The sequence below is a fragment of the Choloepus didactylus genome, chromosome 4, assembly GCF_015220235.1.
Source record: "Choloepus didactylus isolate mChoDid1 chromosome 4, mChoDid1.pri, whole genome shotgun sequence".
In the NCBI taxonomy this organism is placed as follows: Eukaryota; Metazoa; Chordata; class Mammalia; order Pilosa; family Megalonychidae; genus Choloepus; species Choloepus didactylus.
This window is the reverse complement of record NC_051310.1, coordinates 166,591,278-166,614,170: the sequence shown is the minus strand read 5'-3', so window position 1 is coordinate 166,614,170 and position 22,893 is coordinate 166,591,278. Positions and strand designations below refer to the sequence as shown.

At 42.8% G+C, this 22,893-nt stretch overlaps 2 protein-coding genes and 1 non-coding gene across 4 annotated transcripts in view; 1 reads left to right on the top strand and 2 right to left on the bottom strand.

Annotated features, from left to right (window-relative positions):
- The window catches only part of NUBPL (nucleotide binding protein like), a 626,527-nt gene that overhangs the window by 62,381 nt on the left and 541,253 nt on the right, over positions 1-22,893 (bottom strand). Inside the window, exon 12 of one of the 2 annotated variants that reach the window (XM_037834760.1) lies at positions 19,656-19,905. The exons of the other annotated variant lie outside the window; for it this stretch is intronic. The gene's annotated coding sequence lies outside the window, so the exon portion shown is untranslated. Of the gene's footprint in view, positions 1-19,655; positions 19,906-22,893 lie in introns of those variants that run through there. 2 annotated transcript variants of the gene reach the window in all.
- On the bottom strand, positions 1,417-1,548 carry LOC119533667. Its single transcript, XR_005216786.1, has one exon. It is a non-coding gene; the product is annotated as a small nucleolar RNA SNORA70 (small nucleolar RNA).
- The window catches only part of LOC119532996 (zinc finger protein 550-like), a 63,290-nt gene continuing 59,170 nt past the window's right edge, over positions 18,774-22,893 (top strand). Inside the window, 2 exon segments of the mRNA XM_037835186.1 lie at positions 18,774-18,835; positions 22,190-22,339. Coding sequence (XP_037691114.1) covers positions 18,774-18,835; positions 22,190-22,339 — 212 coding nt within the window.

The window sequence follows — 22,893 nt, the reverse complement described above, 5'->3', positions numbered from 1 at the left end:
TTTTTAATTTTTTGATAAACAAAGTTAAAAAATTGAAAAAAAATCAGTAGAAAAATGGGAGTAAAAACTAAATGACAAATAGGGTGGGATGGGGGGATGGTTTGGGTATTCTCTTTTTACTTTTATTTTTTATTCTTATTCTGATTCTTTCTGATGTAAGGAAAATGTTCAGAAATAGATTGTGGTGATGAACGCATAAAAAAAAAAAAAGACTCTTGTGTTGATTTGTCTTACATTTTTGAGTGTTCTTGTAGGTAAGCCACAAAAGACTGGCTTTCAGTGTCTTACAATAAAGAGTTGAAGTGTTTTCTTAAAAAAAAAAAAAAAAAAAAAAAAAGAAGGTATGGCTGCTTATGTTAAATAGTGACTCCACCATTTACTAGCTTTGTGATCTTGGACTAGTTACTCAGCATACATGCCTTAGTTTACTCTGTAAAATATCACTGTAAAATGGTGATATCATGTTATGAGGACAGAATGAAATTATAAACCTAAAGTGCTGAGTACCGTGTCAGATACATGGATCATTAGTATTGATGATGATGGTGGTGGTGGGGGTGATTTGAATAACATAGGACTTTGTCCAGAGTTTTAACATCTCAATGCCTCAATTTCCTTATCTCAGCAGCAATAATATTACCTACCTCATAGGACTTTAAAAGAATTGTAAGCAAATTTATATAAAGTGTTTAGAACAATGCCTGACACATAATAAGTGGTCAATAAGTATTAACTACTTTTATTGTTATCTAATTACGTGTTCCACAACTTAATCTCTTATTTTGTCATTGCCCTCTGAGCATCCACCTTAACAGAGAGAATTTGGGATTCAGTCTTCTTCGTGAGAAATTATAGTGATCTTCGCTGGAACCCTAAAGTAATTAGTAGCCAAAGACATTTAATCAAATTCAATAAGCATTTATTGAATACCAGTCAGTACTAGACATATTTATGTACTTAGTCTCCTTTAATTTTTTTTTTTTTTTTTTTTAATTTTTGACAGCTAGGAGGTAGTTTATTGGTGGGCACAAGTCGGGTGAGGGCAGAACTGGCAAAGCCTTCAGGAGTGCAGGGATCACCACTTATCCAAGGAGCCATGACTGGAGATGTGTTTGACCCTGCAACCATTTGGATGAGGTCAGCAATGTCTTTGAATTCGTCAGCAATATAAACTTGGTGGAGCCCCACTTCTTGGAGATATGGATCTTCTGGCCACCAGGAACTTGAACCTGGCCCTGCACAGTGTCTCAGTCACACGCTCCTTGTTCGAAGCTTAGTGTGGATAGACATGATGACTTGGACCCTGACTTGGACCCTGGCTACAGTACCATGGGGCTTTCCAAAGGCATCTTGAATAACTGTCTGGAGCCTAGATCGGGGATGGCCATGAATCAGACATGATCACCCACAGGAAAGGGCTGTCTCCAAGGTCTCTTAGGGCAACCCATACAAGAAATAGGTTGCTACACTACCAAGGAGGCGTCTATCTGCAGCTATCGCACACTGGTCCCCCATTTCTTTAATTCTTAAATCAATTTTGGGGTGGGTACTACCCTCAAACCCTTTTTTGGGAAACTGGGACACAGAAAAGTTAAATTATTTGCCCAAAACACACTGCTAATCACTGACTGAGTTAAAATATTCCAGGCTCCCAAGTCCAAGCATCCTCACTATTTCTTAGTCATATCCAACACAAATAGCTCTGAACTAACTTCACCAGATTGTGTTTATTCTTTTGTACAGATAAAATTAGTCATCAGCATTTATTCTAAATATCCAAATTAACACTGGAAGTGTGTGTCAAAAGAATCCAAACTGTTGCTGGGGGTGGGGACAGAGGGAGGGAGAAAGTTTCACTCCATTGAAGTGATTTGGAACCACACCAATGTTTCTGCCCCAGCTTTCTAGATTCTATGCTATGAGAAAGGGAAATCTGAGCCTGTAGTGAATGGAGTTTCACCAAACTCATGACCAATTCTTACCAGGAAAAAAAAAAGCGCAGCTAAAAATGTAACCTGTATTGTAGCCTTCATTACTTACTGCTACATGTTGGTCTAAAAGAAATATTTCATTAACTACACTTTTGCTGTAGATTTTATCTAGTTGCCATAGAAACTTTGGAGGAAAAGCTTGTTTTTAACCCTTGGACTAGGTTTGCCACCCAGTTTTATGGCTCTATTTAAAGAGCCCCCATGTTATTTTAAACTCTTCCCCTTCTGCTCGCCTGCTTTTTCCTCCTGTTAGACTGCTGGACAGTACTTGTTCATGGCCTTCAAACTGCCACTTAACATGATTTTCAAGACACAATTTCCGAGGGTAGATGCCTGCAGCCAACAGAGCTTTTCTGGGTTTATCTGTGAGATGGGTTCCAGTTGCAACAGAATTTTTTTTTTAAGCTGAAGTTTCACTTCATCAAAAATAAAAATGAACTGTCTTGTTTCTGTGGCCCCTATTGAGCAAGATTTTCCACCCAAACCAAATCTTTACAGAAGGCATCATGAACTCCCACCCAACTCCCCAGACAGCCTCCATATTGGTTTCTGGATGCTCCCAGTCCTCCTGTCCTCCCACTGGCCCCCTCCTCACTGCTCTTCAAATACTCCATTCGAGCTGTGCCTGCCTGTACAGCTTTCTCGTCCCTGAGGGACATAAACACGTATCTTAGAGGAGGAATCTGGGCTTAGTTTACAGCCAGCGAGCTCTCAGGATGTGAACTCCTGTCTGTCTCCTTACTGGGTAACATCTTTCCAACACTATCCCTTTGTTCTCCTGCCTAGGAGCTCATTTAGCGCATATGGAAATTCTCATCTTGTTACAATTGGTTTTGTTCCACAGGAGAGAGGAAGATGTTAGACAACTAGGTTGTTTAAGGGGATCAGTCAGGGTGGCCTTGCTTTGGTTTGGGAGGAAGGTTGAGAGCCAGATGTTGGGCATTTGCAGAAACTAGAAAATGTAACCTGTGGAGGATAGGAGGATTGCTTCCAAGTTGTTTTAAGTTTTGGTCATAGATGTGGGTGTGGTCAGGAATCATGCCTGAGAACAATTTCTCATAAACAACGTAACTGTCCTGCATAGCCAGACACAGCCTCCCAGAGAAGAAGTGGCAGACGGGATCTCATTTGTCTCCGTGTCATGACTGCCACTCCAGTGGGCTTCACTCCCCAAGGCCAGGATGGAAATGAGGTACAAAAGCCTATCAAGGAGCTTGCAACTGCCAGCTAATGCCAACTCACAGGAGTGCTACCCACTTAGGAGACTGTCTTGGGATGTTCTCACTACCCAGTCTCTGTATTATGGAGTCCCAGAGAAGGGCCTGGATGACTCCCACATGCATGAGGGAAGAAAAAGATTCATTGCAGCCTGTTCTGTTCCTGTGATTACTAACTAACAAGCAAGATAAGCCAGCTCATCAGTGAAATACTCCCCAGAGATAAAAGGGCTTTGGGTTGCCAAGATAGGCTGTATCTCACTGCTGTGAAGTCCAAAGGTAACTACTTTGGCTGAGTAGGTGTTGACAAATATTCTAGGCTGAAAAATATTCTAGGAGAGCCCTAGGCTTGGGCAAGCAGGAGTTTCATTGCATCTCTGGGTCATCTGGAGCTACAGATTCCTTGTTAGCTTCATTTCTGAATGTTTTTCATGCCTCAGACAAAGCCTGGTGCACAGTAGATGCTGAATAAGATTTTGTGAAATGTGAACACACCCCCCCCCTTTTTTGCTATAGATCATAGATTTCTTCTTAAAAAAATAACAGCTTTATTTAGACACAATTCATATACCATGAAATTCATCCTCTAAAATTATACAATTCAGTGGTTTTTATTATAGTCACAGAATTGTGCAAAGATGGCTACTATCTAATTTTATAATATTTTTTCATCTTCCCCCCAAAAACTCTGTACCCATTAGCAGGTGTACCCCATTCTCCATCTCTCCCTACCTTCAAGCCCTTGGCAACCACTAACCTACTTTCTGTCTCTGACTATAGATTTCTGACCACTGCATTCAACAGTTTTATGATTTTCTATATAAGCATACAAAACAAAATTTCCTCCAGGGTCACACTCTTCAAAAAGCATTCCTTGTATTATCCTGGTTCTAGCTAATCCAGTCACATCCTTTCCATCGTTTAAAAGAACAGATGGCTTAAGCCTTTTCCAGGCCAAGGCTGCATCTCTATTTTGCCAAACATGTTGATCAGCACTGAAATTCAGTCCAGAATCACAGTGAAAGCAAATGTGAAATACCTGGACATTGCCAAAGCAAGCACCATTTAGCGACTACACGGGTGACCTATTCTTGTGCAATGATTCTTAGCAGAAATGGAATTTGGGGCATGCTGGGGCAGTGATGGGAGCTCAGACTTGGTCTGGGAAGGCAGGCTTGAGGGCAGGCAGTGCCATCAGGCATGGGAATTTACATAAGGAGCACCAGGAAATATCTTAGGATAAAGCCCCAAACCTGAAGCCCAGGGGTGTGAAGTTCCACTGGAAGTTGGAGGTAGAGCCTAAAGATCTCAAGTCTAGGGCAAGAGGTGGTTCGGGAGCCAGAGTACGCAGCCAAGTACTAAAGACGGGAAACTGTGGGGGCTGCAGGGTGAACAGAGTGGTTCTGAGGACTGTTGCCAAACAGCTTGTTGCTACTTCAGTCAGGTTTATTAGCCCAGTATAGCAGTTTTTATATTTTAAAGGCATGATGGGATCTTTGACACTGGGAACGGAGGATCATTGATGGATAACAACATGGGGGACTTAAGTTCTTCCTTCAACAGCTTAACCACTTTAGAAAAGGAAAGTTGGTGAGAAAACTTTTTCAGTTCCAAGAATATCATGGCTTCCTAGAGAAAGTGGGTTTCATGTTATGTCTGTGGTCGGTTGTTATCAAATGGGTTCTCCAGCCTAGAACGGGAGCTCCTTGCAGGGCGAGTCCTTGTTGTTTGCATTTTTATATCCCTGGTGCTCAGAACAGTGCCTGGCACACGGTAACCACTCAGTAAAGTCATATTTAATGGGTAAATACATTTCTAGTACCTGTCTCCAAAAAGCTATGACCTCATTTCCCCCCCAACTCCTCAAGTATATAGGAAAGAAATAAAAGTAGCAAGGTTTTCCACAGAACTTAGTGGCAAAAATAGTGCCACTCCTACAAAAATCACTGTATTGAGGAAGGGGATTGTGATAAACATATAAGTAGTTTTAAATATGCTACTCTTATCAAGAAAAATGGTACTGCATTTTCAAGGGGGAAAATATGTGAGCTGAACAAAGATTAAAAAACAAAACAAAAAACAGTTGATGCAAGGCCAGAGAAACCAGCTCTTCCTGCTGGAGCAGAGACAGCAAATACCCAGCAAGCATGCTGACCCTCTCCTTTCCATGCCTGTGGCAGACGCTGCTGATCACTTCTAGACTATTCTTTTTCACCAAACTGAGGCTTAGCTGTAGAATACTTGTCAACACTGCATTTCAGGCAATCATTACCAGTTGGTGTCCACCCATGTACTGAAACCCACGAGCCATTCCTCAGCTAGAGTGTAGGAAAGAAAGGGCCCCTGAAAAAGCATGAGGCCATTTAGGGAAGAAGCAAAGGCGGACGTGGAAGGAGCCCGGGAGGACCGGCTGAGATCAGTGGCAAGCTCAAGTCTTCTAAGCAGGCTGCTGGGCAAATGCAGAACAATTGTAGTCTAACTTAAGGAATAGCCCTGAGGCTGGATCTGAGATCTGGACAGAAGAAGGTTCTGTTTTCCCTAGAGACCCAGGGGCTAGAAGTCAAGTGACCTGGCAAAGTCAGTTACCCCAAAGCCTGAGGCTGGAGGAGCAGGCAGCTGACTGGAAAAGGAGTGAAACAGCATGAATTCTGTGCCAGGCCCAGTGCCCAGAAAACTCGCCTCAACTATAACCTGCCTGCACCCTCATATTCCCTCTCCATGAGGAAAATACTAGGAATTACACATGCTGATAGAGCAAACTGCATCTGCATTTGTGTTGGGGGTGCAGATAAAGGAAGGACTTGTTTCAGAAGGAAAAGGAAGCTAGTTTAGAGGAGGGGACAAAAGAAAACGAGGTATAGCTTTGTATTTGGGAGTAGCTTCTTGGCAAACCTAAAATGCTTGCACCTATTAGTCCCATTTTTCTTCATAATTCAGCTATTCAGGGCTTGGAGTTCCAGTTTCTCTTTTTAGATGGGGAATCTAAAACCCAGACAGGTGGCATGACGAATTCTGTGACACACAGGGACTCAGCTGGGATTAGATTTAGGCTCAAGATTGCCTGACCCACTGAACAGTGCTGACTTGTCTAGGCTGACAATACAAAGGCTGCTGAATCTTCCAAAGCATTATGCCCAACAGTACACACAAGGTCATCAAAACAGCCTTGAAGAAAAAAGTGGTAGGGCCTACTATGAGCCTAAATTGTTTGTGTTTTTTTTGTGCGTGGCATTTTTCTTCTGAGAAGCTGGAGGCATTTTCTTGCTTTATTGAGGGACTCAATAAATAAAACAGTTTTTGATGCAGATAACATCTTTCTAACATGCATATTGACAATGGATTGGAAGGATCACCATATGGCTGGCAGTGTGGCATAGGAGAGAAAGTCTGGGTTTGCAGTTAGGAAGACCTTAGTTCAGTGTCTGCACTTACTTAGTACAATTGCTTTCATTCTCTGAGCATCTGAAAATTTAGGAAATTAAGAAGTACTAACATGTATTTAAGGGTTGTCTTTAGAATTAACAATATATATAAATATGTAAATAGCTTAGTACATCATACACAATTAATAATGATAAATCCATCCATCTTAGATAAAGGGGGAGGCTGGTGGTTTTTTCTTATAAAGTAGGCAACATGGGAGAAGTCAGTATAAGAGCTAATTCTGGATGCCTGGGCTTCCAGATGTCCAGGCCAAAGCCCTTCTTCCCTCTTCTCCATTCCTCTGCTGTCTCACTGGCCTGCAGGCTCAGGCTGTGCATGTGGGGAAGGCCCTTAACAGGATGAAGGGACCCTGTGGCTCCCAGGGCCTCGATCCTAAATGGAGGCAGGCAGCTGTACCCTGCCCTCAGGGCTGCTTTTGGGTTTCTTTCAAATGAAGCACAATTTGGAGTGAATTACAATTATTTTGTTGGGAAGTGACAACAGCATGAAAATCTGAGGGGGGAGTTGAAATTAAGGAGAGACTAGTAGGGAGCCATACCACAATGGAGAGACTTCCATCGATGCGTAATGTTCCAAAAGGGCATCTAAGCTGGCTGCTTGAAGAATCCCCTTCCTGACTCAGAAAGCATAAATGTTATCTCAGAGTTCCTTCCCAACCTCCCCCCACTTCCTCATAAGCCTGGGCGCTCCCCTCCACTGGGCTCAGCCTCTGCCAACCTCCTCAGCCAAGCCCCACAGCTTGCCAGGAGGTCAGGTCCAAAACACAATTGCAACAGCAATAGCAAAGGCTGAGCAAACAGCCTCGAAATAATGATGAAAAGCTGAATGGGGGGAGCAGGCAGGCTGTCTGGGAATGACACCAGAATGATAAATCATGGCAACGAGGCCCCAAGTTCTCCAGACCAGAGGCTTAGCTGACGGTGGTGGTGAAAGTGGAATGGTTACTTCTCCTGAGCGTATTCTTTAAAAAGCGGCACTTCTGTTTTTAAAGTAATATGCTGACATGATGGTTGTTAAGACCATGATGATGAGCCATTGGAGGAAGTGGTGAGAAAAACGAGACCACAAGGCCTTAGAGAAAGCAGTGGAAGGCAGGCGTATTTTAAAAAGTAATTCTTCCCCAGCAATCACCAGTACAGGTCCTGCCCACCCCTGCTAGGCCCCTGGAACTCAGCTAAGCCTCCAGCACAGCCTGGTGCTTTCTCCTGGAGGGATTCAAAGCTCTGCAAGGCAGCAGAGGACAACTCTCCTTAAGCCACCTGCTGACAGGAAGAGAAGCCTTCTGTGCTGGAGATGGGGATCCTTGGTGAGGAGGTGGTGAGCAGCAAGTCCACCATGAGCACAGCTCTAGGGAAAGCTGGCCTGCAATGCATGCAACGGGGGTTAGGACACCACTGCCTGTCAGTGTCAAGATTTTCCTCCTCACGGGCCATCCCAGTCTCCAGCTCTGGTCTCTAGGGAGCAGCCACTTGTACACTCAGAGGAATCAGGACCCTCAGGCCCTTAAAGAGTCTCAGGTGTCTGACTGAGGCCAGCCTGCCGTTTCTTTCTTCCAGATGTTTTCCTGGCTCACCCTTTCCTCTTTTCACTGGTGCATCAACCTGACCCAGCCCATGTAGTCTTGTTCTTGGATAATCACAATGGCTACCACTTGCAGTCCTCAGCACAGCTCTCCCTTCTGGTCTTCTCTGTTGTGACCATAAGACCTTCCCAAACTACTTTTCTATCATGAAATTCTCTTACACAAAATTTTGCATCCATGTCCTATTATGCCATCTTAAGCCCGACCCTTCTGCCCGGCTTTCCAAATCCTTCGTAATATAGCTCTGGCTCCTATAATTTGTGGAGAATCTGGACTCTCCATTCCAGCTAAGCTGGTCTCCTGTTGATGCCAGATTCCATCTTTATTCCCCCTTCCTGAAATGCCCTGCTCTCTCTGCCTATTCAAATTCTATCCCTCCTTCATGGCCCAGATGAAGGCTCATTTACTCCTGAAGCCTTACAAAACTTCTTAGGCTCCTGTATTCTGTCAGTCCTCTGAATTTCAGCGAAGTTTCTGATTGTCTCAATTGTCTAGCTAGCAAGCAAGTGCTTTTAGGACACAGCCACTGCCTGTACCTTTTAGTGCCCTCCATAGAACCAGGACAGAGCCTGGTATTCACACATAAGAGGGCTGCAATTCATACTTGTTCATTCTAGAAAGTCTAGGGTAACCTTGAATTAAAGTGAGGTTATTCATTCATTCAACAAATACTTATGAGTACCTGCTACGTACCATATTCTGTGCTGGAGATCAAGGTGTGAAAAAGACAGGTTTAGTCCCTGACCTCAGGGAACACACAAACTAGTGGGAAAGATATGCAGTTAAACAAGCAATTACATTACAGACCAGCGTGACAGATGCTTCAATAGGGAACAAATACCATGCCATGGGAATACATGATAAGAACACTTAGCCTCGTGTTAGGAGATCAGGAAAGGCTTCCCAGAGGAGTAGTTTCTTAAAATGAGACCTTGAGTTAGCTGGTTGAGGGTGCTAGGGAGCATGAAAAAAGGGTGTAACAGTGACTTTTTAAATATAATCTTAAAACTGTAAGCAAGCAGGAAATTGTCAAGTAGCCTTCAAATGTAACCTTCAAAGCTGAAAGCAGACTATAATGGAAGCTTTTATTCTCACAAAGGAGCAACATGTAAATGTAAAGTCTGAAGCAGTATGTAAATGCAAAGTCTGCACCCATATTTGAATAAGCATTCATCTATGGTCCCCAGACCTCCCAGATATGAATGAAGCCTTTTCATCTATCTTCCTGAACACCAGGGGTGGGGGTGGGGGTGGGGGTGGGTGGGTGGGGTGACACCTTTCACAAGTGTCACCTGGTTTCTAAAGGAAATGGGAAATGTCTAGATTGCTGGGATTCTCCAAACCTCTGTTACATGTTAACTAAAATGATTAACTGTCTTTGTCTCTAATGGGTTTTGCCCCAAACCTCCTAAATATAGATAAGCCTTTCATCTATCACTATTGTTACATGTTAATTAAATGATTAACTCTCTTTGTCTCCAATGGGCATAAAAACCAATTGAAGAAACACTTCCGGGGAGGCTGATTTGGGAAAGCTTCCCCTGTCCTCCCACTGTCATAAATAAACCCTCTTTTCCTCTTCAGCCTGGTTCAGTGTGACTTCTATTGGCTGCACTGAGTGACGAATCCAAATTTGGGGAGTGCCTCTTGTATAAGGGTACCTTCAAAGAACTGAAATAAATTCATTGTGGCTTAGTCATTTCCAGGAATGTCATCTTGGTTTCTGCTTTATTTATTTAAAGGACTTTTATGCCATAAATAGTTATTGAGTGAGAATGTAACTATCATCTAATCCCTATCTAGCTGTCTGTCTGTCTGTCTATCTATGTATCTATCTGATCTATGTATTCTCTACCTTGTTCCAAAAGGGGTATAAACTAACTTGAAGATATCTATTGCTTTACTAAAAGTCAATAGGAAAAATGAGTCAAAACAATAAGGGTAGAAGTGTGGAATGGAGACGAGATAAAGTAGCCAAATGTAAGCCATGAAGTCCTACGCATGGGATTCCTTTTTTGTAGGATCTCTGTAGGATTTCATTCTTAGCTTCCTAAGATGTTGGGGATGGTGCTGCTTACAAATGGAGGGTAGAGTAGAAGGGGGAGGAGAGAGGAGAGAGTTGGATGACCACTTACAGCACGTTCTGGTCCACTGGTTCCATGTGCTCTATTGCTATTCATAGTATTCCCTTTTCAACAACATCATGGAAATAATGTGACTGCCAAGCTATTATGGATAAAATGAAGAGGCTGCCCAAGTACAAATCTGTATTCCCCTTCTATGACTGAGAACCAAAGGCTAAGGCCCATCCCAGCTGGGTTTTCACACATGTAGATTAGCAGGGCAATTTGTTTTTTTGCATAGAAAGACAGCAAGATTTACTCAGCACCCATTTCTCAGAATACAGAGTCACAGCCTGGTTGTACCGGTGTTTTATTATGCTGCTTCTGGACTATTTATTTAATATTGCCTCATTAAACTTTAAAGAACACAAGTGGTCTTACAAATAAAACATGAAATGCCAGAGTGCAAAAATGGATGGCTAAATTCAAAAAACATTTTTAAGTTCCTGAAGGAGCTAAAGTATGATGTGTCTGTGTGTTTATGCAGAAGAAAAGATAATAGAGGGTGGACCCAGTCATGTTGTGTCCATGCTTTCTGTGGGCTTGTGAATACAGTGGCATCATGCTGCCTAGCAAACTGAGCTCTGCACCAATCTGTCAGAGCACCACAGCCTTCCATTCCCATGCACAGTAAATGGCCAGACCTCAGCATCTCAAGCCAAGTATTCAGGGCACAGACATAAAACTTGTCTTTGTTTTCCACGGGGATGGCAAAGGGCTGTGAAACACACTCAAGGCCCCACAACTCTATTGACTGGTTTGGAAACAGGAAGGCCCTGGCTGCGATATTCAGTCACATTAAATGACCAGCATTATCTGGAGCCCTGCAACATGAGTTAATTGTGCTTGCCAGGCTTTGACGCTGAGAACACTGAAGAAAGGCTGTGCGTAATTAGGAGCCAGCCTCGTGAAAAGGGCTTTGCTTGCACCACATGCCCAGTTTTTGTCCTCAGAGGAGGGTGCCAATCTGAGAAAGGGTGAGCCACTAGGGAGATAAGTTTATAAAGAATTTGGGGATGTTATCTTGTTATGGTGACTTCAGGGTGAAGAGGAGATTGATTACCAGTCAGAATTTAGGCCATGACACTTGCCATTGATGGAATCTTTGTAGAACTCTGCTATTGACAATTGTGAACAGTGGGCTATGAACTCTACGTTGGGGGACTGAGATGTGTTTTTCTAATAAATTCTTCCCAGTTCAATGTGAATTGTTTCCAGGTACTTAAAGGACTGAATGACTTAATATTTTATAATACTCTGCACAGGAAACATTGACATTATCTCATCCAGGTTGGTTTTAGAGTCTGAAGTGGCATTACTAAATATTACTTATAAGTTATAATAAGTAGCTCACATGGTTCTTAGAAAAGTAGAACCAATCTTTTCAATAGTTTGGAAGAGCCTTGAAATGAGGACAGTACGGACTCAAATGCAATCCCTCTGAATAGGTGGCCTTCTGCCCACATTTGCCAGCTTTCATTTGCTGGACCACAAAGTTCCTTTAGTTTGTAATGTTTTAAATTGCCAAATGTATTCCCTTTCATGAGGATCCCAATAATCTGAACAAGTTAACAAGCTTTATTTCTCTTTCCTTCACATCTAGTGTGGTTGTGATTTCCAAGTGGATTTTCATCTACCTCATCAATTCAGTTCAACTCAGTCTGGCTGGGCAGGCTTAGTTGCGCTGATACCAGCTACTGTTATTTAACCATGAGCAAACTCAGGATCTTAACATTTGAAGGGAACCCGAAAGTTATCTTGTTTAATGTCCTTCCCAGATACTCATCTAGTCTCTATTTGAAGTACTCACTACTTTGTAAGACAGTGTATGTGACATCAATAAATGACTCCCCACCCCATACCCCAGTGGTTCTACCTCTGCCATCCCATTTTCCTTAGATACCCTTCATATAGCCCTCTCTTTAATGATCATAGATAGTTATTTATATCTCTTTCTCTGCTGCGTTCTTGAAGGAAGGGGTCTTTTCTTATTTGTCTTCATATACCCACTGTCCATGATGAGCACTGAAAAGAAATGTCAATGCTTGTAACTTTCCACTTCAGCACTAATTCATCTCACTCTATCAGCCAACCAAACCAAACTATTTCATAATTCAATCCACATTTCTCCAACTTGTGTGAAAGAATATTTTGAAAGTTTCTGTCAAGTAGCCTTCTCAAACCCTAATGTATTTCCCCATTTTTGGGTTTAACGTTTCAATAAAAAATGGAAATGAACTGAGTTTGTGAGGATTTATTTTTAATGAACCCACATCAGAACCTAGTAGTCATGTCTCCTCTTTCTACATGTTCACAAACTGTTTGGTAATCCATTTTAGAAATTTGCTGGTTATGAATGCTAAGATTACCAGTCTGTATTTTGCAGAATCTATCCCTGAAATTTGGAGCAACAATTTTCCCCTCTGATCTGTGCATATTTATTCTTTGTTAACTTGTTCAAAGATTATGTTGTTCCTCAATCATATATATTTAAATGATTTTTATTCCCTAGAAAGTAATGTATCTGGTCCAAGAGACCCGAATGCACTTCAAATGGCTAGCTGCTCTCAATTTCTTTGTAACCGATTGGGGTTTCACCCCACCTTTCCAAGATGTGTCTACATTGATGAAGGGAAACAAAATTCAATTTTTCCTGCTCACTGGGATAGTGTAACTCTTGGGTATGTTGTGTGATGAGATCCTGGAAGATAGCTGCCAGAGCATTCCTGCCAGGTATTGGCAAAGGTGGAATTACTAAGAAGCTAATGAGGCTTGATCTAATTTTTCATTAATTTTGTATTTTTGTCTTAAAAGTACTCCACCAAGTTGTGTAAACTTCAAAGCACAGAAACCTGGATCTGCCCCTGGGTCTTGTGTAAGCTCATGTACTATGTCTCTATCGGAAGTATTGCAACAGTGATCCCATCAAAGCAAGAAACAAAAACGTAGAGGCATATTATGGGCTAATCAGGAAGCCTGAAATACGTAGTGCTGATGCTATCATTTTACCTACATCATGGGGATAACAATTCTTATTTTGATCTTGGCTGACATAAATTCAGTGTCGACCCATTATAAGTGTACCTCACCTTACAACAATTTGAAAACTAAAGTAAATATTTATTGACATATATTTATATAAACAAAAATTAACCTGGCAGCATGAGCATTTACACTACAAATGAATTGATTTAATTAATGAGTACAGAACAAAGAAAAGAATATAAGATTTGCATTCAGGAGAACTGACTTCTGAACACAAGCCAGAAAACAGCAGAAGGTTGAACTCACCTCTTAATCCCTGCAAGTCTTAGTTTCCTTGTCTGGAAAAATGGAAATGACAACACCTTCTCACAAAGATGTTGTGAAAATTGAGACCATATATACTAAAATGCTTTGAAAACTGTGAAGTGATTTATAAATGTATGCTATTATTGCCTTAAACCATCAAAATTATGTTTTGACTTACAAAAATTCAATTTCCACAAAATTTTCTAAATCACATACTGTACATATTATTGGCAGTCCTGCAAGGCATGGGTTAAAAATCTAGTGAATGACAATATACATATCAAATGCTATACAGATAAGTATCAATCTAAAAAATCAACATAATGCACAATCTCAAGAACAAACCACTCTAATCCAGACCATTCAAATCATTTTCCATTCTGCATGGTAGAAACACTAGTGATGTTGGGAGTTATATTGGGAATCTAGGATGATTGGACTTGTCACTTGACCTTATTACAGGATAAACATTCTTCAGTCCCTTCTTTAATGTGGCCTAAAGACCTGGTTATTATCCCCTTTATGTTGATATTCTCCAGCCCCGGAAAACATCTCTCTAGTTTACTGAAGTGCTTGCACATAAGAGTTCTGTCTCCTTTTTTAACCCCATAACATTACACGCTTCCAACCTGAGGATGTCCCACCATCAGGGAAACAACTTTGAACAATAGTTCCAGGTTGTCTGAGATGCTTAAGCTCCTTCATGGCAGAAGGAATTATGCACCTATTTTCATTCAGAGGTTGCTGAAAGACTTGAGGAGTCTCCAAGCTTCTTAGAGATTTCTGAACACCTAGCTTGCAGGCTTAATATGTTGATTTGGAAGGCTATTGCTTGATTTTGCTTTGCACAGTTTAACAGCAATTTAAACAGAGTCCTCTCTTTACAATCTGTTGTTCTATAAGGAAGCCCTCATTTCACAGAGCTCCATGCATAGTGGAGCTTCTAGGCTCAAGAGACAACTGCATTCATTATCTCCAGCCTTAACTTTCAATTCAGAGAGGAATCCTGTTTCAGTTCATTATCTCTCTGAGTTTCAGCTTCATCAGCCTCCATCAGGAAGTACCTTGCCTTTCTGCCAAGAGGCACCGAAGGTGAGTGTCCCAGTTCCCTGCCACAGGTGCCTGCTGCTGGCAGTCTCCTCCTCGCCAAGCACTTCCTCCTCCACCTCAGCCCTGTCTTCGGTAGCCAGAACCCACCTTCTCTCATCAGGGGGAATATGTTTTCTCTTCCAAGATCTCCCTCTATGACATGCAGAGCTGGGTCAGCAGGTTCTTTCTGGAGCTTTCCTTTCCCTTTCATATGTGCAATACAATTTTTCATTCCTGTCATTGAGGGTTAGCTCCCCAAGTCTCTTCTCACCTCTCCAAAATGACCCTGACTGGGTGGTCAGCCCACCTCTCCCAGCAGGCTCCCTTATCATTCACATAAGTAAAAGGGGGAGGGAAATAAAGAAATCAAGGCCAATTGGTGACAGAAGAGGGAGGAAGACAAAGACAAGGATAAATAAAGACATGGAGTGAGAGTCATCGGACACAGGGAGCACTGGACTGTGAATCGGGAACCTCTCAAAGGAGAGCAGAGACCACAGGCCCAAGGACATGACACGTGTTTTTAATTGGCATGAAAAATTCATCTTAGCAATCCATAATTTCATTTAAAATCAAGAAGGTGGAACAGAAGTGTATTTATGTCTGTGCCCTACTGGGATTTTTTTCCCACTTTCACTCTTGACATTTCTTGCTCCTCTCTGAATTTGGGAAGACAAAGTAAAGGAACTGAGACTCTGTTTAACATAAAACACATCATAGCATTGCAGGGATAAAGAATCCATGTGAGCAACAGAACAGCATGTTTGTTTTGTAGACTCTCTGCTCTGAAAGACCTAAAGTCTCCCTCAGCCTTGCACAGGGGGAGGTTAGGAACCAGAACCTGGGAGCATCACGCACCTGATGGAGCAGGCCCTTTTCCCCTCGGCTCTCTCCACCTATTTCATTCACACCATCCTGGGCTGTGCTTTCATTCTCAATGGCCAGCACCTGCTTCTCTTGTTAAAGGACTGCCCTCGGAGCTGCTCACAGACAGCTGGAAGTGATTGGGAAATCCCACATTTGGGGGAGAGGGGAGGTAAGGGGAGCTCTTAACAGTCAACAACTCTTGGTTGCAGGGTGTAAAATACTCCATCTCCTTGCCTACCCCCTTCCTGATGAAAACAATTCTGAGGTGTGAGCTCTTCTGTCTCCAAGAGCTCCTCTGTGGGACTTTACTTGACACCTCTTCCTGATCTCACTTCACCACTCCCCTACCAATTTTTCCTAGGAATGTTTCCTAAGAAGGCACACTCACATGATTCCTCAGCTCAGAGACATCCTCTGGGGAACTGAACTGACGCCATCTTAGAATGGAGCTAAGAGGCTGCAGGGAGGGGAGAGAGACAGAAAAATCCCCAATGGGTGGCAGGGCAATTGTAGGAGGGAAACAAGGAAGAAGGGCTGGATGGACTGAAAGGTGACTCAACAGGGAAAGTAAAGAAACAATTGCACTATCTTTGAGACCCTTATATCTTCTAATAATAAGGTAGGGTGTGTGTGTGTGTGTGTGTGTGTGTGTGTGTGTGTGTGTGTGTCTGTGTGCATGCACAAATGGGTGTATAGTTTTTCCCTTTCTGATAAAGGATGCATTGCATACCCTTCTGATATTATAGGCATAACTAAAGAGTTTCATACTATTTTATTCTAATATATTTTGTTTAAACTTTCCTAATTTTGGTAACAGCAAAATAGCTTTGACAGGAAATAAAATAAATGAAAACACAGTTTAAAGAAATGGCATTAAAGAAGCCTCTAGCAAAGTAACTCCAGGCTCTAAGACAGGAAGAGGATATAGGAATGGAGAGGCACCTCCTTTTGGGTTTTCAGAGGCGCACATTTGGTCCCTCCCTCACCCTTGCCCCTGAGCTCTGTGGTGGGTTTGGGGATCTAGGCTGAATCTCTTAACCTCTGCATCTCCTTTCTCCCTCTGTAATATGAGTGACAGTAATGAAAATAGCAGCCATTTACATCCAGCTTCCTGGATACCACAGCTTTATGGTTATCTCACTTCAGAGATGAGGCAACAAAAAGCAGATAAATAATCTGCTTTACCTATTTCATATAGTTGTGAAGATCAAATAAAATGCATTCACTGTGAAAGTGATTTGACAGTTCTAATGGACCACACACCTGGTGTACAGTATTATCATTACTGTTCATATTATTATTGACCCCATTAATAGTTGCTGTCAGGACCATGGACCTGTCCTTGGTATAGATGCTCTTTCCCTGGAAGTCTTAAAAACAGAAAAGCTGTATCTCTGGCCAAGGGTGCAGTGGAAATGTGTTTACCTACAGTTTACAATGCTCTTTTTGTCTGTAGTGAGGGCCTCACTTTGAATCTAACCTCTCTCTTTCTACTCTAGTAGCTAGTAATTTTAGAAGACTAGTAATGTGGGGTCTCTTGAGGAGGCCCAGGGAAAGAAACTGTAGAGATGTCTATCTCTTTTGGTCCTGCCCTTAACCTCTCAGTGATAAGCTGTCCCCACTCCGAGGCCCTGATGAGAGGACAGGATACCATGTAACTTCCTCCTTTGGGTCAAAGTTCATGGCTGAGGAGGGTGGGAAGCAGATCTGAGCCAAGGGCAACCAATTGGCAGGCTTGCCAGCACTCAGGACTGGTGTGGCCTGGCTCAGAGAGATGATTTGGGCCCATCACACTCCCTCAGGCAATAGGAATTTGTAATGGTGATGCATGCTAAGTTGGAAGACCATGGAAACCCTGGCTTGTGGCTGTCATTTACAGCTGTGTATAAGATGAGTATGTAGAGGAAACTGGTCAAGAGAAAGCAAGGAGAATGGAAAGAGGCAAAGTGGGAGAGGAAGAGGGAGACGGAGAGGGAAAGGTGGTGTTGGAGGGGAAGGAGAGGATGGCTGAGTCCTAGAGCTGTCTTGTTTCTGCCCTTCCTGAAGCCAGCTTTCCCTGGGTTCCCTCACATGCATATCCTTTAATAACCCCCCTCTTCTTTCATCTGGTAACTTTCATCTGTTCTTTCTCTTGCACCTAAAGTAGCCCTGAGTATGACAGCTCAAAAAATCTCAGTCCCTGGAGCAGAGCGAGGCTGAGGAAAGCAGTGACATGGACTTTCTACTTGATTCAGCTACCCATGTTGTCCTGTGTTAATCTGAGAAATAGCAGAGGTGGTGAGTTAATACTCAAGAAAGCTGCTTTATCTAAAAACCCTTAGACACTAGGCTTAGGCACAATGTCTTGGAACCCTGTGACACAGGAGAGAAGTGGTGCAGGGTAGAGAAGGAGTGCATTGGTGGGGCTGAAGCCTGGTGGGGTCATCAGGACCCCACCCCAAAAGGCCTTGTAGGGCATCCTAAGCAGTTTGACCTTTGTCTGGAGTAGGGGAGTGACCCAAACTGATAGGCATTTTAGGAAGATTAAGATATCAGCAGGGTGCAGAAAGGATTAGAGGGGGACAAGATTGGAGGTGGGGAGTGTGATTAAGGGGCTGTTGCAGGAATCCTGGCCATGAGATAGATGATGGCCTCAGATGAAGAGAAAACCCTGGAGGAAGAGTGGGGAAGGGATCAAGTCAAGAGACACGAAGGTGTTAACACTGAGAGGACTTGGCGGATGTGGAGCTGAGGGGAGGAATAGAGGAGGACATCCTCTGTGAGGTGCCTGCAGACAGAGGCCAGCCCCTGGGGCTGAGAACCAAGGAAATTCCAACCTAACAAACCCTTACCACTCTCAGAACCAGTTCCGGACATTTAAGACCTGGGTGCCCCCGGGTGGCCCCTCTCCCTACCGGCTGACAGCATACGCCAGCCCCCAGCAGCAGAAAAGCTGCTCTGCAGGTTGCTGCCTGCTTGGAGCCTCACACTAGAGCTCTGTGTTTACACATTCGGGAGAATCGAATCTCACATAATCATGTATATGGCAAAGGCCTCAGCTATAAGCAACATTAATGAAGACAAATGAATCAGCCAAATGCTGCAGCTTGCACAGCAGCTCCCAGGGAGCTCGCAAGGAGGCTGCTTTGAGGGGGAAGCTCATCTCTGACTGCAGCTCTTGCCTTACCTGATGGAGATGTATGAACCTTCCACCGAGGAGGGCACCTCAGCCTGGACAGCCCCGGCCAGGAGGCAAGCAGTCGCAGGGGGCTTTTGGAGTTTTAAGAAGGTTCTATGAGCATGTGTGCACATTTTTATGAAATGCCTCTTAGGGGAAAAATGCAAGTAGAGATTAGTTGGATACAGTAGTCTGATCCTCTTAAATAAACAAGCTCCCTGCATCCTGGTGGCAGCTGATTGGGAAAGTAGCTATTAGAATATTAATTCCACCCAGTGAGGAATCATGCCTCAAAAGGCATCTAACCATGAATAAGTCCTGTGTCCATGACGGGGTTGGGTTATTAGCTGAATTCCCTTCTTCCCATCCATTTCTCTTTGTGATGAAACAGAAAACATTCAACTTCAGGACCTTTACTCCAATCCCTCCTGAGGGGATCAAGCTCTCACAGCCTCTAGAGAAAAGGAAGGCATCTATAAATCAAGTGGGGTGAGGCTGGAGCTAGTGAACTGGTTGTAGCCCCTGATGGTGGGAGTGGATGGTGAAGAGCACCGGATCCCAACAGGCCATGTTTTGAGGTTTAGAACCAGCTCAGACAACCTCTAGAGGTGGAAAGACAGCAGTGAAATGTGTTTTGATGAGAAGACATAAAAATTCTGCCCCACTAATAGGCAGAAGTGCTTATTGTGCAAGCACTCAATACTGACGGTAGAGAGAATTCCACCATCGCTTCAGTGTTTGCTTCATGTAATTCAAGAGACTGCAGGGAGGAAAACCTCTCACTCCCAAGGGATGTCTCCAACATGACATTTTAAAAATGCCCTTTAACAGAGTCTAAATGAAAACATTCTCAGAAACTTCCCAACACAAATTAGCAAGCCAATTTTATTAGATCGATACAAAGGGGTTTGAAATTAATCAGTGTGTCTAGAGAGCAGCCAATGACAGTGAGACAATGGAATGAAAACTTGGCAAGTTGGTAAGAGGCCTGGGTTCAGACAGTGAAATAACATTCAGTCTCATCCCTCATGGAAGAAATTTCAATTGCTCAGTAAAAGAAAGCAAGTTGGGTGACAAATCTACTGTCACCAGCTATCTTCTTCCAGGATTATCCTCTAAATGACACTAGATTGATCTTCTATTCCTGGGGAGAAGAGAGGGAAGTAGAAGTGATCAGAAAACATAAATATCTTTTAATAAAGCCAGGCAAACTGCTGGAAGAATACATATATACAGAAGATAGAAACAGTAAAAATAATGCATTTGGGAAAGTGAGTTTCTAGCATTAATAGAATGACTATGAGTCAATACAATGTGGAGGATCAGCTTATATTGTTTAGCTAGCAGCCATGCCCTCTTGGTGGAGGCGGAGGGGAACTCCCAGGTAGCCCCTGGTGGCTCATCTCTCAGGTTCCCTTCCTCCTCTCCTAAAACAAAGGAATTGGACCAGAGGGGCTCTAAGATTCCTTCTGTCCTAAAGATGCCACTATTCATTATTATTCCAAAGCTACCCTAAGAGGAGGGCAGGTCAGCATTAAGTGAGAGCTGGTGACAAATGTGCTGTGCGAGAACCAGAATGGGGAGTCTTAAATCACTCTCATTACTTCATTTATCAGATTCTGCTCAGAACATCATCAAATTGTACCATATCATTTTATATTTGCATAAAACCACACCAGCCACTGTGCTAGCTCAAAATGTACCATCTCTCAAGTCTCCTGGAGTGGTGAAAAGCCCTTGGCCTTTGGAGCCAAGAACTGTGTTCAGATCCTTTCTGTGCCACCAGCTCGTTGTAGGATTCTAGACCTACTTACAACACAATACTAAGCAACCATTAGAAAGAATGAGGTGAATCTATACGACTCACAAGGAAAGATGTGCAAAATATATTCTTTAACAGTAAATGGCAGAAGAGTAAGTATAGCATGATCCAATTTTAGTTAAAATTTTTTTTGGATCTTCATATATTGCTGTTGTATGGAGGAATGTCTGGAAGGATACATTCCATGCTGGTTACAGGAATTACTTTGGGGGAGTGGGATTAGGAGTGGGTAATGGAAGATATGATCTCCAAGTTTCATGTGGCTTGAGGCAGGAGCATCTGTGTTAGCTTTTGACAGGGCAATGGCAATAAAGTTTGATTCTCAAAAACCCCTCAGTTTCAAAAGGAAAAAGATACTCATCATTTCTCTGTCATTCCCTCCAGGGACACTGTCTATGGGCTTCCCATTTTTTACCAAATAAAGTCCAAAATCCTTAGCCTGCTATTTCAAACCCTGAACAACTTGGCTTCAACAAGACTCTTATCATTCCCTTGTAGCTGTCAGCATGCACCAATATAGCCACAATTCAATATTCCCTGAGCAGTTTTTCACCTCTGTGACTTTAATCTTGCCATTCTCTCTCTAAACTGTCCTACCCCCAATCTTGCATCTCATCCATTCTCCAAGGACATGGTCTCTGATTCCCTGTGAGGAAATGATTTCTCCTTTCTCTCTCAAGGCAATCATCACATCTACTCTGGTTTTTATTTGTTTGGGTCTACAGTCTTCCTTCATGGACCCCGTGTTCCTTAAGAGACGGGACTGTGCCTTATGCATCTTGTTAATTCCCATGGCGCCTACTACATCATAAATATAGCAATGGCAACAATGATGATGGTGCAAGCACAACTCAGTGCAACCTGCATGACCCTGGGAGTGGGCGCTTCCTGCAATTTTGGACCCCAGGCACCTCACTCACCTCTCCTGGTCCCGATTCTGCTAGCATTCATTGAGCACCTGTGTGCCAAGCACTAGACTGAGAAATGCTATATATCATCTCACTTTATCCTCGCAAGAGTTCTGTGATATAGATGTTATTATGCACATTTTGCAGATGAAGAAACCATAGCTTGCCTAAATAACTTGCCTAGGATCATACTGAAAATCAGTGTCGGGGTGCAGATTCAAATTCAAGGCTGACAGATTCCAAACGTGTGGTCCCAATAACAGAAACAACCTCCCCTAGCCCTTGCACACAAGGTAGGCATTCGATATCTGTGTGTTTAATTGGGGAGAGGGCAGCATGCTGCTGCGAGAACACAATGACTGTTGGGCTAGTGCTGTAACAAACCACATGGTGCTTTGGTCTCCTTTGGCCAGTGTACACACTAGAAATATCAGTTTACTCCTGCTTACAGAATTTGAAAGAAAAGTCCATTCTGGTTCCACCATTCAGTTTAACCACAGTTCACTTTTCCTCAATCATTTTCAGACACCATTTCCCTCCAACAAACCATCATCCTCTTCTAGGGGCTTGGCTCATATTTATAGCTGGGTCAGTCAGTAAAGAAAGAGGAGGTGGCTATGAAAACCTCTCAGACCCAGACGTGAGGATACAAGCCCTGCTGAACTGATTTGGCAGGCTCAACCTTTTGTGCCCTCCAGAAGTGCCAAAGGTGAAGAATGCAGGAAAGATTCTCAGACGCTGAGAACAGATTCCAGGGGATCTAGGAGAGGTGGGAAGGAGGAGCTGCCTGCTGCCAAGCAAAACGGGGACCTCTATGCATCAGCTCTACTTCAGAGGCAGACACCCCAGTAATGGGTATATCGAGACCTGCTCTGTCCAGTATACTAACCACTAGCCCAAAGTGAGATGTGCTATAAGTATAAAACACATACCTGATTTCAAAGACTTAGTATGAAAAAAAGAATGTAAAAATCTCATTAACGATTGTTTACATTGATGATGTTAAAATATCTTAGATATATTAGATTAAGTATATTATTAAAATCAACCTCACCTGTTCCTCTTTTCTCTTTAAAATGTGGCTAGAAAACATGAAATTACATATGTGACACACATTTGTGGCTTGTATTATATATATATTTTTTTTAATCTTCATTTTATTGAGATATAGTCACATACCACGCAGTCATACAAAACAAATCGTACTTTCGATTGTTCACAGTACCATTACATAGTTGTACATTCATCACCCAAATCAATCCCTGACACCTTCATTAGCACACACACAAGAATAACAAGAATAATAATTAGAGTGAAAAAGAGCAATTGAAGTAAAAAAGAACACTGGGTACCTTTGTCTGTTTGTTTCCTTCCCCTATTTTTCTACTCATCCATCCATAAA